The following is a 13,202-nucleotide window of genomic DNA, read 5'->3' as shown; positions in this document are numbered from 1 at the left end:
TCAAACCTATACTAACAAATCCTGTATGCAAAACCTGCCCCCCTCATTTATGCACTTATACATCTACCGTTGAGTATTTCATGGGAAAGAAAGGGTATTTTCAAAAGTAATTTTATTCTGCCTCTCTTTCTTTTAGAAACTACCTGTGACATCCTGTATGCAGCCAGCTTTTTCTTTTACAGTAGGAAACAGGAGGCAGAAAACCTGAAGCAGGACATAAGGCTAGAAAGCTATTCCTGTGTACTTAGGTGAATGCCAGAAGTGCTTGGAGATGGTAATTTAGGTCTCTGATAGGTTATGCCACATTTAAAAATAGAGTTAACAGTAATAAGCTTTGGAGCAAACTCACAAGCTATTTGTGTGCACACTTATCGGTAGTGTCCATGACAAGCAATCAGCTTTTTTTTCTGACTACTTAAGACTGGTATTTAGCTTGAAGTCTCTTCTATATATTTTTTTTCTAATGAGAAAAAATTATAATCATCCCTTCGGAAACAGATGCCACCAGTATTTTAGGCTTTTCATGCTTGAATCAAACTACAATGCTTAATTTTAGATTTTTACTCTGGGGTCAAATTATTTAAAATAAGAAAAAAAAAAAAGAAAAAAGCACAGCATTTCATTAAAGATCATGATTTATCCCTCTCTTGAATGTACAACACAATATATTGTTATATTTATAACCACAACACTGACTAAAACATAATAAAATACTGTTATTTCTCCCACACAGTCACCTTCTATTAATTCTATCTGTTAAATTCCAAACTGTATTCAAAATAATATTTCATATTTTTAAATGGTAGCTATTTAAGTCAACTTGACAAAAATATAAGCTCAATGCTTTAAAACCGCTGTTGTAAATCCAGTTCATCATGCATTACTTGGCAGTTCTCTGAGATGGGCAGAAGGAAGATTTGAAACCTGAGCCCAGCAGTCGACACCACAGTATTAGCTGTCATTCCGGGTCATGATAATCTTGATGCAGCAAAGCTGACAGGCATACACTTGCTTTACAGAATTAGGGCCATACTGTCTAGCTGCTACTATTAGAAGTGATTGTACACAATCTCTATAGGAGCACCTGATCTGAGTTTGTGCATATGCTTGTATTTGGGGGTTTTTCCTCCCAAGATCATACCTTGTGGTAAATTGTGCAGATCATCCTGTCTTAGGGTGCCAGGCAGATTTCGAGGGGGAGGAAGGGGTGGCATCTTATAGAAAAAACAGTCTCTTCTGTTCTCTTCAGGATCGTCACCACATATGTTGGCATACAAACTGTCAGGATTGTTGTCGAAGCTGTATGAATCTTCCCGTACTTTATCTTCTTCGTGTTCTGTCTCTATTTCTTCCCCGCTGTCTTCTACATCATCTTTCTTTTCTTCATCCACCTCAGCTTCTCTTTGGCATCTTGATCCAATTCTATGCTGATCCCCTGGGTTCTGCTTGGCTTTTAATGCTAAAGAATGCATTATTTCATTTAAAATTTGCCATCTGGAAACATTTCCTGTTTCAGGGTTTTCCACAGAAGTAACACAATGGCTAATAAAAATTTTATGAACTAATACAGTAGAAAAGCTGTCAAATACGCACTGTCAGTGAACGGCTTTTAAAATATTTACCAGATCAACTGTGGAAGTTTCTATTATATTTTGCTACTCTGGCACGCAACATCTTTGCGCATGCAATACGTTAAACTTTTCTAGAGTTATTGTCAAATGGAATCACACACACTTACCTTGCTCTGTAATTTGTATTATCTGATTTTCAGTGCGGCACAGCATACCAGTTAGTAAAATAAAGCCATAGCTCACACAGCTGTGCAACTTGTTTTTAATACCCTGTGGAGGCTGGCTGCCTGTTTAAATCTCTAAAATGAAATAAACGTTGCCCTTGGGAGATGAACTCCACTTTCCTGTGGAAACTGAGCACTTATGTCTTTAGTGACCCATGGACCACAGAACAAGAATACAACAGAGGGATGTACAAGTGTAAATTTTCACCACCTTGTATAGCATCAAGCTTTGGGTAGTCGACCTAAGCAACATAACAGAGCAAATTATACAGCTCCTTCAGCAGCCTTATAGCCAATGTGTAACAGGTAATGCACAGCCCTTGAGGTAGGTTTTCCACTCAGAGTTATCCTTTGGAAAGGCCTTTCTTTCACCACTGATTAAAATGGGAGGTTGGGGCATTTAGCTGGTTAACACAGTCAGCTGTTATGCTCTGTGTTCTCCCTTCATGTGTCCATCCCAAGATGTTCCCATATAGTGTGGAAGTGTAACAGGGACAGTGGAAATGTGACAGGGCTAATCAGACTTCTAGCTCACAATTTCATGGTGTCTACTGCCTACCCAGATGTGCTAAAGCAATAGGCTTAAACTTAGCAAATGAGCATCAGTTTCATACTGAATATGAGACAGTTAGAAAGATAAACTTGTCAACAAACAGATAAGATAAAAACAGGATAAAGTTTAGCCTTGCTTTATAGATACGTGATACTGTAAGATATACATAACTATAAGAAACTGCCATCAGTAAGTGCAAACAAAACAAGTTTGCAGCTTTCAAGGGAAATACATATGAGTACATGCATTAGCAACAAGCTTGGGATCAGCCTATGCTTAGATGTATGAAGAGCAGGCTGCAAAAAGTCTACTCTCCGTGCCTCCGCACAGAGGTTGGCCACACCTGTAGGCAATCTCCCCCCACACAAGGCTGTTCTCTGAGAACTTGGAGAATTCAGCCATCTGCCAGATCACTAGCAGATACCACCTATTTCCAGAACTTACCAGGAGGCGCGCTTACACTGAGGTCTATTTTACGGAGCCATGACTGTATTAGCACAACTGGGCAGTAAATAAATCCCTCAACTGCCTTCCCCTTCTCCCAGGACATCTGCTCACCCTGGAAGTTGTGGTAAAATGTGGAGATGGAAAGCATTCAAATAATTTGACCCCGCCATTTGTATTTAACCCCACAGAGTCTCCAGATTTCATTATTTCTTACTGAACACAGCACATGATGTGTTACCTAAAAAGCTGTCTCACAACATGACTTACTAATGGCTGGTTGAGTTTCTAAGCCTAACATAAGGACGTAAGTGTCATCCTCTTCCGCTTCCTCCTCATAATTGGTGAAGTTATCTGCCGTATTAATCTGGAAAGAAAAATAAAGCAGAGTACATGTTTTGGTGATGTAATCCCCAAGCAAAGTCATGCAGGGTCAAGGAGGAAACCATTATCCCGAGGAGAAACAGCCACAATTCCTTCATTTGATTCTGTCCAAGACCTCTGCATATTTTGCAGAGACTTCTTTTCCATCTGCACTCTCAGCTATGGATAAAATCCTTAACATCCTTTTAAGGAGAAAATGGAGACAGAAACGTAGTACATTGGTAACTATGTAGTGGTATAAATACCTACTATAGACAGAAAGAGTGAGTGTGTCTGGGTAAATGTAGACACAAGGTACTGACATGAAGTGATATCTAAGTTTGCCTAGCAATACAGTTGTGCCACTTCATGCTAACTCATCTTTGCTCAGCACTGGGCTGGGCTGTCCAGACATACCCTCTGTTCCCAACTGTGAAGCACCCATAGGTAATGGGTGAGATCAGTAACAGAAAAACAGAAGGTCTACAGGGCATTCCTGAATAGCTCAGGGGTACACAGCGTGCAAGAAATCTCTGCAGAGCTCATTACAAACAGTTCTGTATCCTAGTGCTTGGTACCAAAAGCCACACGTGACCTGAAGAACCACAAACGGGGCTGTGAAATATGTTAGCAGGTCTACCTCAGTGCCCCAGTGCAGCAAAGCTTTGTTTCTTGTTTCTTTGTTTCTCTAGAAAGCTGTTACGTTCACACAGCACCGTTCAAAATTAGCCTCAGGAGGGTCTGAACACTCTTCTCTAAAGCTTTATCACTGAGTAGGCACAACCAAGTCCTCAATAATTATTGAGGAATTTGGAGTCACAAAATGTTAACTCTGGGTTAACATTAGAGTACACTAACCCAAAAGCAGGTGGGGTAACAGTGTGTTCCACATATCATGTAAGATTAATTACAAGCAGATTAGTGGACAGTAAAGTCAAGAGGGACAACCGATGAGCCGTTATACCCTTCTGCATGGCACAGTAACTGCTTCCTATGAGCTTGTGCCAGACTCTCTAAAAGATATTGTTCCCAGTATCCTTCTGCCTCCCGGCACCTACAGCCACTCTGTCTCAGGGACTGAGAATTCTCAGGCCTTAAATTAATCACCACAGTGTGAAAGGGGAAAAACATGGGGGAAATGGTGCATTTTTCTGGGGAACTGAGAATGCCCTCTCCCCTGCCTCTCCTTGTACATGGTCATCTCACAGGTGTCAGTCTTTATGACAGCGCAGTCATCGGATTCTGCATCGGGGCCTCCCTTGCACGCTCTGCTTTGCTGTTTAAAAAACATACCTAGATCTCAACAAAGCTATACCTTCCCCCAACAATAAAGCGTTAACCTGTATCTTCTATGCCCATTTAACCTATACATAGTTTATAGAATCTTCTGTTTTGCCTGAACTTCCCCATTGTTTATCTGGTTCCCCATTACTTCACAGAAGCAGATACCTCTAAAAACCTATGAGATTAGAGCTTTGCAGAATATAAGATTTAGGTCTGTATGTGCTAAATGCAACTGTGAAGTTGAGAAAAAAAAGTCTCTGACAAGTTCTGTATTTCTCCTGTGGCACACAAGACCCGTGCAGAACAGAAGAAGCATGTGGTGAGAGCTCTAGATGTATTAAGCTCTCTCACTATGACAGGGGAGGCCACAACAGAGAAATACTGTCAAGGTGTTTACTTTTCTCTTTGCAAACAGAAAGCATCCATGGATATATAGTTTGTAGAATGAGGTCAAAAGGGAGGCAGGGAACAGAATCATTTATACAACTCATTAGCTTTGGTAACTATCTCTGGTAAGTGGAGGGAATAAACTTCACTGTCTGATTTTCTTATCCACTGTAGATATTTTTCAGCTGAAGGAAACCTGGTGACTCACAGAAAACCTATAGAACAGATATGATTAATAAGCATCTTTAAAACCTGAATGTTTCAGAAGACTAAAGTTGCCCTGCTCTGCTATCTTAAAGGCTTCTTTGATAATGCTGAATCTTAGAGAATTCAGAAGGCGATTGAGAAGTTTAGCCCCTGACTACACTTCTTTAAAGTTTCCTGGAGCTGACACTCACAGAAAGGCTGGCTAGATGGAAACTGTCTTTAACTAAATCTGTTTATACTAGAAAAAAATCTATGTAATTCATAAATTAATGGCAAACCTCCTGTGACACTGGGCATGACAACAGCGGTGCAGTTGAAAATGGTGCAGAGTCTCCAAAGGAGAAGTTTGTCCTCATTTGAGAACAGGAAGCAACATGGCTGAATCAGAACCATGCCATGGCTGAGCTTGCAAGCCTTGCCATGGCGCCCTGAGTCACTACATCACTTTTGGGACTACAGTGTCTTTCATATGGGCTGTGTCGTGCAATGAGAGTGTAACAGCATGGCTAGCCTGCCGTTTCTGCAGTAGGATTTAGGGTGTGCCGTACAATAGCCACACAGACCTGAACATTAAAGTCTTTTGAGTCTGTTCAACTAAAACGGCTTCTGGATTTAGAGATTTTTTAAGGGTGTAAAGTCACATGTCAAGGGAAGAACAAGTTTTGCTAGAAACCAGTATTACAAAAAAAGATGAAAAAAAAGCTGTTGTCAGGAGAATAACTGCTAAAAAGAGCTCTGAAGGTCTGAAACTCTAGTTTGTAAGTTAGCAAATAAAATCTGGTTACTTCAAGACGTTACAGGAATGTTGGAATTGAAAGGCCTCTGAGAGACTGATGTTGTTTTAAGACAGATTAAATACCACCTCTTAACGTCAAAAGGTAGATATTTCCCTTTCTTTCAGTTACATATTTTAACTGTCTTGATTAAGCCTCATGCTGAACTAGAGACTTTCAAAATGGCAAAGTTTTTGAATAGCTTCAAAGCTGTCCCTCTTATGCAAAGGTTGCATTGATTTACCTCAGTTGTTATTTCTTTAGGAATGCCATTAGTGACATGATTATAGCCATCCTGTCAGGATTTTCAGCAATGTTCTTGCTGAAACACCACCCTTTTTAAGGTCTGTTTTCTAAAGATTTCCTTTTTCTTCTCATACAAAGGATTTTCTTATCCCTCAAAAATATTTTTCTCCAGTGAATACACACTGACAGAGAATCCTCCTCTTGGCAAGAGCTCACAGCTGAAATTTGTTGCATCCTATCTTCTTGCACAGTGATGAGCTAAATTAAAGTACACAGAGGAATCTAATCCAACAGTGATACTGGATACAGTGATGGTAGGAGTGAGAAGCACCTGGACATCAGCACTTCACTTACAAACAGTGACTCACAGGTAAGTCTATAAATCATAGTTCACACCGGCCTTTACATATATGGTATAAATAGACTCATACTTTGTATTCCTAGAAACAAAGTAACACAGAACACCTCAGGGTACCCTGCTCAACAGCCTGCAGAATCAGGAGCTTCATACTTAAATTGGGCCTGAGACAATGCTTAGGGTGATAATTCATCAATTCAATTGATTCTTAAGCGCTGGCCTCCACCATCTCCCAGTTGCCTCTTTATTAATTGTCCTTTTCCTCCAGAAAATTGGCTCTTAATAAGTAAGGTTGAATTTCAAGTGTGTGTGTGTGTGTGTATTATATATTTTACACAGAATAATTACATCACCTATGAGTCTAAATTCAGAATCACATGTCTCTATGTCATCTTCTTTACTGGTATTGCTTAAATTTTTTTTTTTTTTGTAACAAGAGGCTTCCATACATCTGCTGTAATTTGGGAATTCTTCACCTGTAACCCCACCTGTTGATTATCCTCCCATTTCTTCCAGGCTTTTCTCCTCAAGTCACAGCTCTCTCTTCCAGCATTCAGCGTCACTAAACCTGATAGCCCACATGCTGCCTTGATAATCTCTTTAATCTGATCAAGGCATGTTATTGAGAAGTAGGAAATCCTTTACGAGAACCACTTACAATGCTAAATGAAGGTGTACTTTCTGTGTGGCTCAGCAGTGAATCGTTCCATTAAACACCACAACTTAGACTATTTTATTCCCTCCATGTAATTCAGGCTCTGTCAAACCTACCAGGATATACTTAGCAGCAGTCTCCCCAGATATCCTCTGCTTCAGGGTGAAATAACATTTCTGCATCTGGTGTAAAAATGTCTGAAGGACATCATGCATTCTTTCCCCCTTGAGACAAACTTCTCTTTCCTGAAAGTCAGTGCAGTACTGGCTGAGCTATGAGACCCTCTTCACCCCTCCAGTAAAAATTGTTTTTCCTGTAACCAGGGTATCCAGTAGGAAAGCATGAGAAATGCAGCTCCCTATGGCCAGACTCCCAAAGCCTGTAATTTATAGGCTTACACTAGGCTGCATCTAAATTCTAATATTAATCTTAAAACTAAACTAATTCAATTTGCACACCTCAGTCAGTCCATCTGCCTACCAGTTTTCTTCATTAAGCCTTATTATTGGAGAAGCAAGACTTCAAACACTAGATTAAATTGAAGGCACTGCCTTTAATTTGATTAGGACAAAGGCTATCTAATCCTCTTCTAGACTCTAGATCATCTCTAGCTGCTTCTTGGATAGCATTCATGCTTGCTATCAGACATCTCTAAAACGTTATCCAGTCGCGCTGAAGTCCGTTCATTTAGAGCTGAGATAGCTATGGGTGCTTGATTTGTTTATAACATGCAGACATGACATTCCTTCTAATACTGCTCCCAATATTCAAAGTCTGTAGCTTTGCTCATTGACCTATCTCCCACTGCTCTGTGCCTCAGCATTTCAGATCAGAGGAGAGGACAATCTTGGTAAGGCTGTCCTGCAGACACAGCCTTAAGGATCTTCCTCTAACTACCAAGCGATGAGATAACTTTGCCAATCATCTGGAGCTGAATCCGGGTGCATGATCACCAGAAGAGAAAGAGAGAACCAGTGTGGTTCTTTGAGACACGCTGGTCTGATAAAGCCCACAGCTGCCCCCTCCATGTGCTAATTTGGAGCCCTAATTCTCCTGGGACCTTCAGAAACAAGTTGCCAAATGCTGGTTAAAGCTATTACAGTCTTTATGGTCTTGCTGTAGAGGCTATGAGGGCATGTAGAGCACAGGTGCAAGCACAGCTGTGCTTTAAGAAAGATCTGACACTATGTGCATGGGTATATTGGTGCCTAGGCCTTTGGGGTCAGTGCAGCCCAAAGAAGCAGTCACTGTCTTCTCTAAAGATCATGGTGAACCAAAATCAAGGGAACGTGGACTCACTTGCACTTACATTTTCAGGGTCCATTGAAACTGAACACAGACCTCAGTACTGCACATCGTTCTTTCATAAAAGTACGTAAAACCAACAGGCTTGAAAGCCTGGAAGAAGATGTGAACTTGGGACATTTCTGTAACTGAATAAGACTATGCCCAACTATAAATCACCTTGCTGAATCATGGAGCTGAAAGGAATTTGAAAAATCTTTCTATTATCTAAATTGCTAATGGAATACGGACTAGTACAGGAACCAGGACATTGTGCAACCCTAATCAATAAGCCTTTCCATTTTGACAATGAATTGTTGAAAATTAGCCTTATAAAAACATTTATTACCTCCTATTTCCCCTGTTAGCTGCATTTCATTTTGTGCCTTCATAATGTCCTTAAGTGCCTGTGCTACACTGAGTTTGTCCTTAGTAACCTGATACAGTTTCCACTTCCTGTGGACTTCCTTCTGGAATTTGGGGTTATTGGAGAGCAAGCTGGTCTCTTATTATGCTTTCAGTCTTTCTTCTACAATAAGGTAAGTTTGCACTTCTGTTTCAATAGCATTTCTTTAAAATGTCACTTCTTTTTACCTCCTGTGAGCACACAAGAAAGCTTCCTTACCAAATCCCTAAACTCACTGAAATATGTTTTTTTCTGAAATCTGCTATTATTTTGTTATTTCTCCATCCCATCATAGGAACTGTACATTACAATGTATGCTAGATGCCTCTCTCTACTGTTACCTTCTGTCTGGACATTCTCAGTAAGTTTCTCCTGACTGATTACAATCAAAGAAGAGAGTCCTGTAACTATTTCCTTCACCTTCAGCATCATAACCTTACTGAAGCTTTCAAAAACTTGCTGGATAATCTGTGTCCTGCTGTGTTCCTTCCCAAGCAGATCCTGATGTTGTCAGAATCCCTATTACAGGTAAATCCTATGCTCTGGATGATCCTGCCAGTTAGTTACTCACGAAGTCCTCCTCTCACGTGGTTTGACAGCACCTACAGCACACAATCTCAGACACCATCTGTCTGCTTTTCAACTTTGCTTGCCCCCAGGATGTCCAGCAAGTTTACCACAACCTCTGTACGCTCTGGACCTTGGCGCAAGCCCATGCATCGCTGGAACACAGACACAACACTTTTTCCCATTTCCCCAAGTCTGTGCTTCTTGAACAAGCTATGCTATTTCATATAAGTCATGTAAAATATTCCACCAGCCACCTGTTATGCAGATTAATTGTAAATCTGGTCATCTAAAAGAACTGTATCCTTATCCTAATTTCTATACTTTTTGTATTTTTATACAACTACCTAAGTTTTTCTGAGGACTGGCCTATTATTCTCCTCCTTGTCCTTCCTTTAAGGTAAATAAACCTCTAAATGAAATTGTAAATAACCTTGTGCCTTTCCAGTTTGTGGATCATTGTACAGATCACTACCAACCAGTATTTAAGATTCTAGAAAAGGTACTTAGCATAAGTAGCCAAAGTCTGAGTATATTTTTGACAACAACAAGCTCAAATATGATCATAAATTCTCTAATCCAACAGAGGGAGGGATGGTTTTTCATCTATTCAATTCAAAGCAATGGCATGAACATCAGAATCAGATATGGTAGCTTCCTTCTGAAAAGGGAGTATGCCGGATCTTTTAAAAAAAATCAACTTCTTAAAAAATGAAAACAGTAAAACAGCTTCTACACTCTCTCAAATGCAAACTAGAAAGTCTTTTCCAGACAATTTAAAAAAGAGAACAAGAAACCTGATTTTCTAAAGTGACATAACTTTTTGATAATTTCATTTCATGTGACTTTCTGACCTAATGGAAACCTTATTGATCTCTTCACAAACTGCACAGCTGAAAACCAAGATTGCCTCTGATAGTTTAGCAAAGATAATTCACAGAAAAAACTCAGCTGGTCTTACCACAAAATCTACTTTCATGGATGGTAACCAAGACTGTAAAGATGCAGAAATAGATTAAACATCATTCAAAATGGTGTTACACTTCACATTCTAGGCCTTATGTCAGTGTTTCTGATCTCAGGAGTAGAAAAATATTTTCTTAAATGTTTCCATCAATTAGTGTTTCATTACTGAATCATTTGCTGTTTGTGACCTTAACAGGCTCATCTGGAAATTCAACTCTCTTCCTTATCTAAACTTAAAGCATCATAATATATTTGTTACCTCTGCACTGCTTCCAAATGCCTTCCACACAGCTAACTTTGTCTGCATTTTAATGTTAGTTGGTTCTGGATGGATGACACATCCACATTTCATTTAGAAAGGACTTAAATTCTGCAACAGTAGGACTAGATCCTTGTCAGAACAATGATTTTAAGGCTAGTACTATGCAGTACTTAGGGGTAGTTTCCGATGAACAATCATTCCCTCATTTTGACAACGCGGACAACCTTGCCTTCCAGGGAGAACTGATGTTGGGATCAGCACCGGGAGCCCTTCCCAAAATACATGGTTGTCTCTCTGGCCTACCCTTAAGAATTAATACTCCATGCCAATTGCTCCTAGAAGATGGTGGCAACAACAAAACACTGCTTCCTCTGTTTCTAGATATCAAGCGGCACACTTGGCAAGTTTTTTATTTCCAGGGGAGGTGAACTGTTTTGGCAAAATCTAACGACCTGTCCTCTAGCCTGAGCGGGTGCTGGGTGGAGGAGGAGTTCTTTCCAGGGCTTTGAAAACTTTTTTAATCAAGGAGCCTCAGTGCATTCATGGCTGATGTGGATACAGGCCTCACCGGGCAGGGATTAGGGAGGTGGGAAACCCACATCTTTCACAGCACACAACCCTTCTAGGTATTCAAGGAGGGCTTCAGGGAGACTCACCCTAGTTCTGCACCCTCCTTACAGCACCACAGTTTGCATCTCTGAGAACATGCCCTTGGTCCTTTCTCCCTGACACCAGCAGCACCCTCTGAGGTAGCTCCTCTCCTTCGGTGTTGCTGGAAGCACTCAGCATCGAAAGATGCAGAAGCCTTCACCCGCATGCTATCACACTCCCTTCCACAGCTACTGCATCCTCTCGCTGGGACTAAATGTAAGCGTAGAGCAAAAAAGGATGGAGATAGGGTGAGTCATCTCAGAACCTCGAGACAGAAGAAATTACTTTCCTTAGATGGATGTTTCCTCCATTCCTCTGTCATGTGTGTAGCAGATTCACTTTCTAAAGCAGTCATTCTTGCTCTTAGTATGGAGAAATTGGAATGAAACACAGTAGTTGGGCTTTTTTTTTCCAGGTGATTTGCTCATACTGCTCCTCAGAGCTGCCAGCACTGTCTGTTTAGCCCCCAGATGCAACAACAGAAGCAGAAGGGCCCAGGGACATGCTGCCATTTGATACCCATCTTCCCAGTTGTCGCTCTTTTTGTTCCACCCTTCCTACAGTCTAGCCTGTACTATACCCTTTGGTACTGGGCCTGTCACAGCTTTCCCGAATGCAAAGGTGAGAAGCAGATATATTGTCAGATGTTCTCCATTTGCACTCCCACTACTTCATGAAATGCAAGCAGACAGTTTGGCAAACAATCTCTTTCATTCAGTTCCACCTGTATCCCTGAGCTGTAGCCTAGTGACCAGCCATTTCAGTTATAAAAATTTTTCTAACTCTCAAGTTTGCATTAACATTACCAATATTCACATATTTTACAATGTAAAATATTCATCAAAGTATTGGGAGTGTTTAAGTATTTATTGCTCATTTTCCCCAAGGCCCCATATGAGCACCTGGAGAAATGTCTGAAGAAGCCAGATTCATAAAGTTGATTGCATGCATAAGGACAGAACCAACACCGCTGTTCATTAGCTTTATTAATGTTAAGCACTTTCACTACCCTATTACCTTGCTTGATAACTCATGCTTGCAAAAAAATCAGATGATGAGACAATACAGATTTCTGCAAAGCATGAGCTCAGTGAAACTTGTTCAATCCAGTGTTACAATCAAATGTAAAAAAAAAAAAAAAAAAAGCACTCAGGAATCTAATCTGGTTTTAAAGCCCCAGTTCTGCTGGGCAGGTGGGAAGAGAGGAGGTGGAGAGAAGTTTTGCTGCACATGTTCTGCCACAAAATGCTGAGACAGAAAGCAGTTTTACAGCAGTGTGGGCTGAGTAGCCCGGGGGCTGAATCCAGCCTTTGAAATAGTTGAACCTGTGGCCTCCTGACCTCAGCAAGTCTTGTCTTAGAGAAAGCTGAAAACAGCATATATTATCCTGCCAGCCGAAACTGCTGCCTTCCCCTGCTTGCTCCCTATCCGATGGAGCAAGCAGCTTGGTGGTCAAGGCACTCAGCCTCCTCAAAGAGCACAGCCGCGCCATCCCCCACGTGCTTTGCGCTGCTGTACAGGGTGGGCCCTCGGCTCGCTTTTTCTCACAGCAAGCGAGCGAGTGCGAGCACCTTGCTGCCTCGGCTCCACGCTGCATTTTTGACTCGCATCCCAGGCTGCCATGGGGAACTGCAAGTGAGGCATTGCTGAGCCAAGAGGTCAGCACAGTCAACACCTAAAAATGATTTAGAAGACCCTTCTCTCCTCTACTCGTTTATAGGAGAAAATCAAGGGTATGAAAAGTTCCTAGGATTGTTTTGTCACTGATGCTGTTCATTGCTATATTTTCCATTATTTCCTCTTAGTTTTCCATGCATTATTGAGGCCTTGCGATATCGACAGAAGATGACAGCATCCACAGTGCCAATGACATCCATTAGCCAGCCGAGCTAGAAGTAACTGGCCTGAACTTGTGCCACAGAAGTCAGAGAGCAAAAAGAACTAGTATTGAAGATCAGTAACTGTACTTTTGAATAAAGCTGCTCATTCTATGAACAAAAG

At 41.0% G+C, this 13,202-nt stretch overlaps 1 protein-coding gene across 4 annotated transcripts in view; it reads right to left on the bottom strand.

Annotated features, from left to right (window-relative positions):
• The window catches only part of BANK1 (B cell scaffold protein with ankyrin repeats 1), a 152,621-nt gene that overhangs the window by 26,327 nt on the left and 113,092 nt on the right, over positions 1-13,202 (bottom strand). For all 4 annotated transcript variants that reach the window (XM_026078455.1, XM_026078459.1, XM_026078458.1 and 1 more), the window contains exons 9-10: positions 3,063-3,159; positions 1,142-1,459 (exon numbers count right to left, since the gene is read on the bottom strand). In XM_026078455.1, coding sequence (XP_025934240.1) covers positions 1,142-1,459; positions 3,063-3,159 — 415 coding nt within the window. The remainder of the gene's footprint in view (positions 1-1,141; positions 1,460-3,062; positions 3,160-13,202) is intronic.

Source organism: Apteryx rowi, unplaced genomic scaffold, assembly GCF_003343035.1.
Source record: "Apteryx rowi isolate R43461 unplaced genomic scaffold, aptRow1 scaffold_48, whole genome shotgun sequence".
Taxonomy (NCBI): domain Eukaryota; kingdom Metazoa; phylum Chordata; class Aves; order Apterygiformes; family Apterygidae; genus Apteryx; species Apteryx rowi.
Note: the sequence above shows the minus strand (reverse complement) of the source record. Positions and strands in the feature narration are given on the sequence as shown.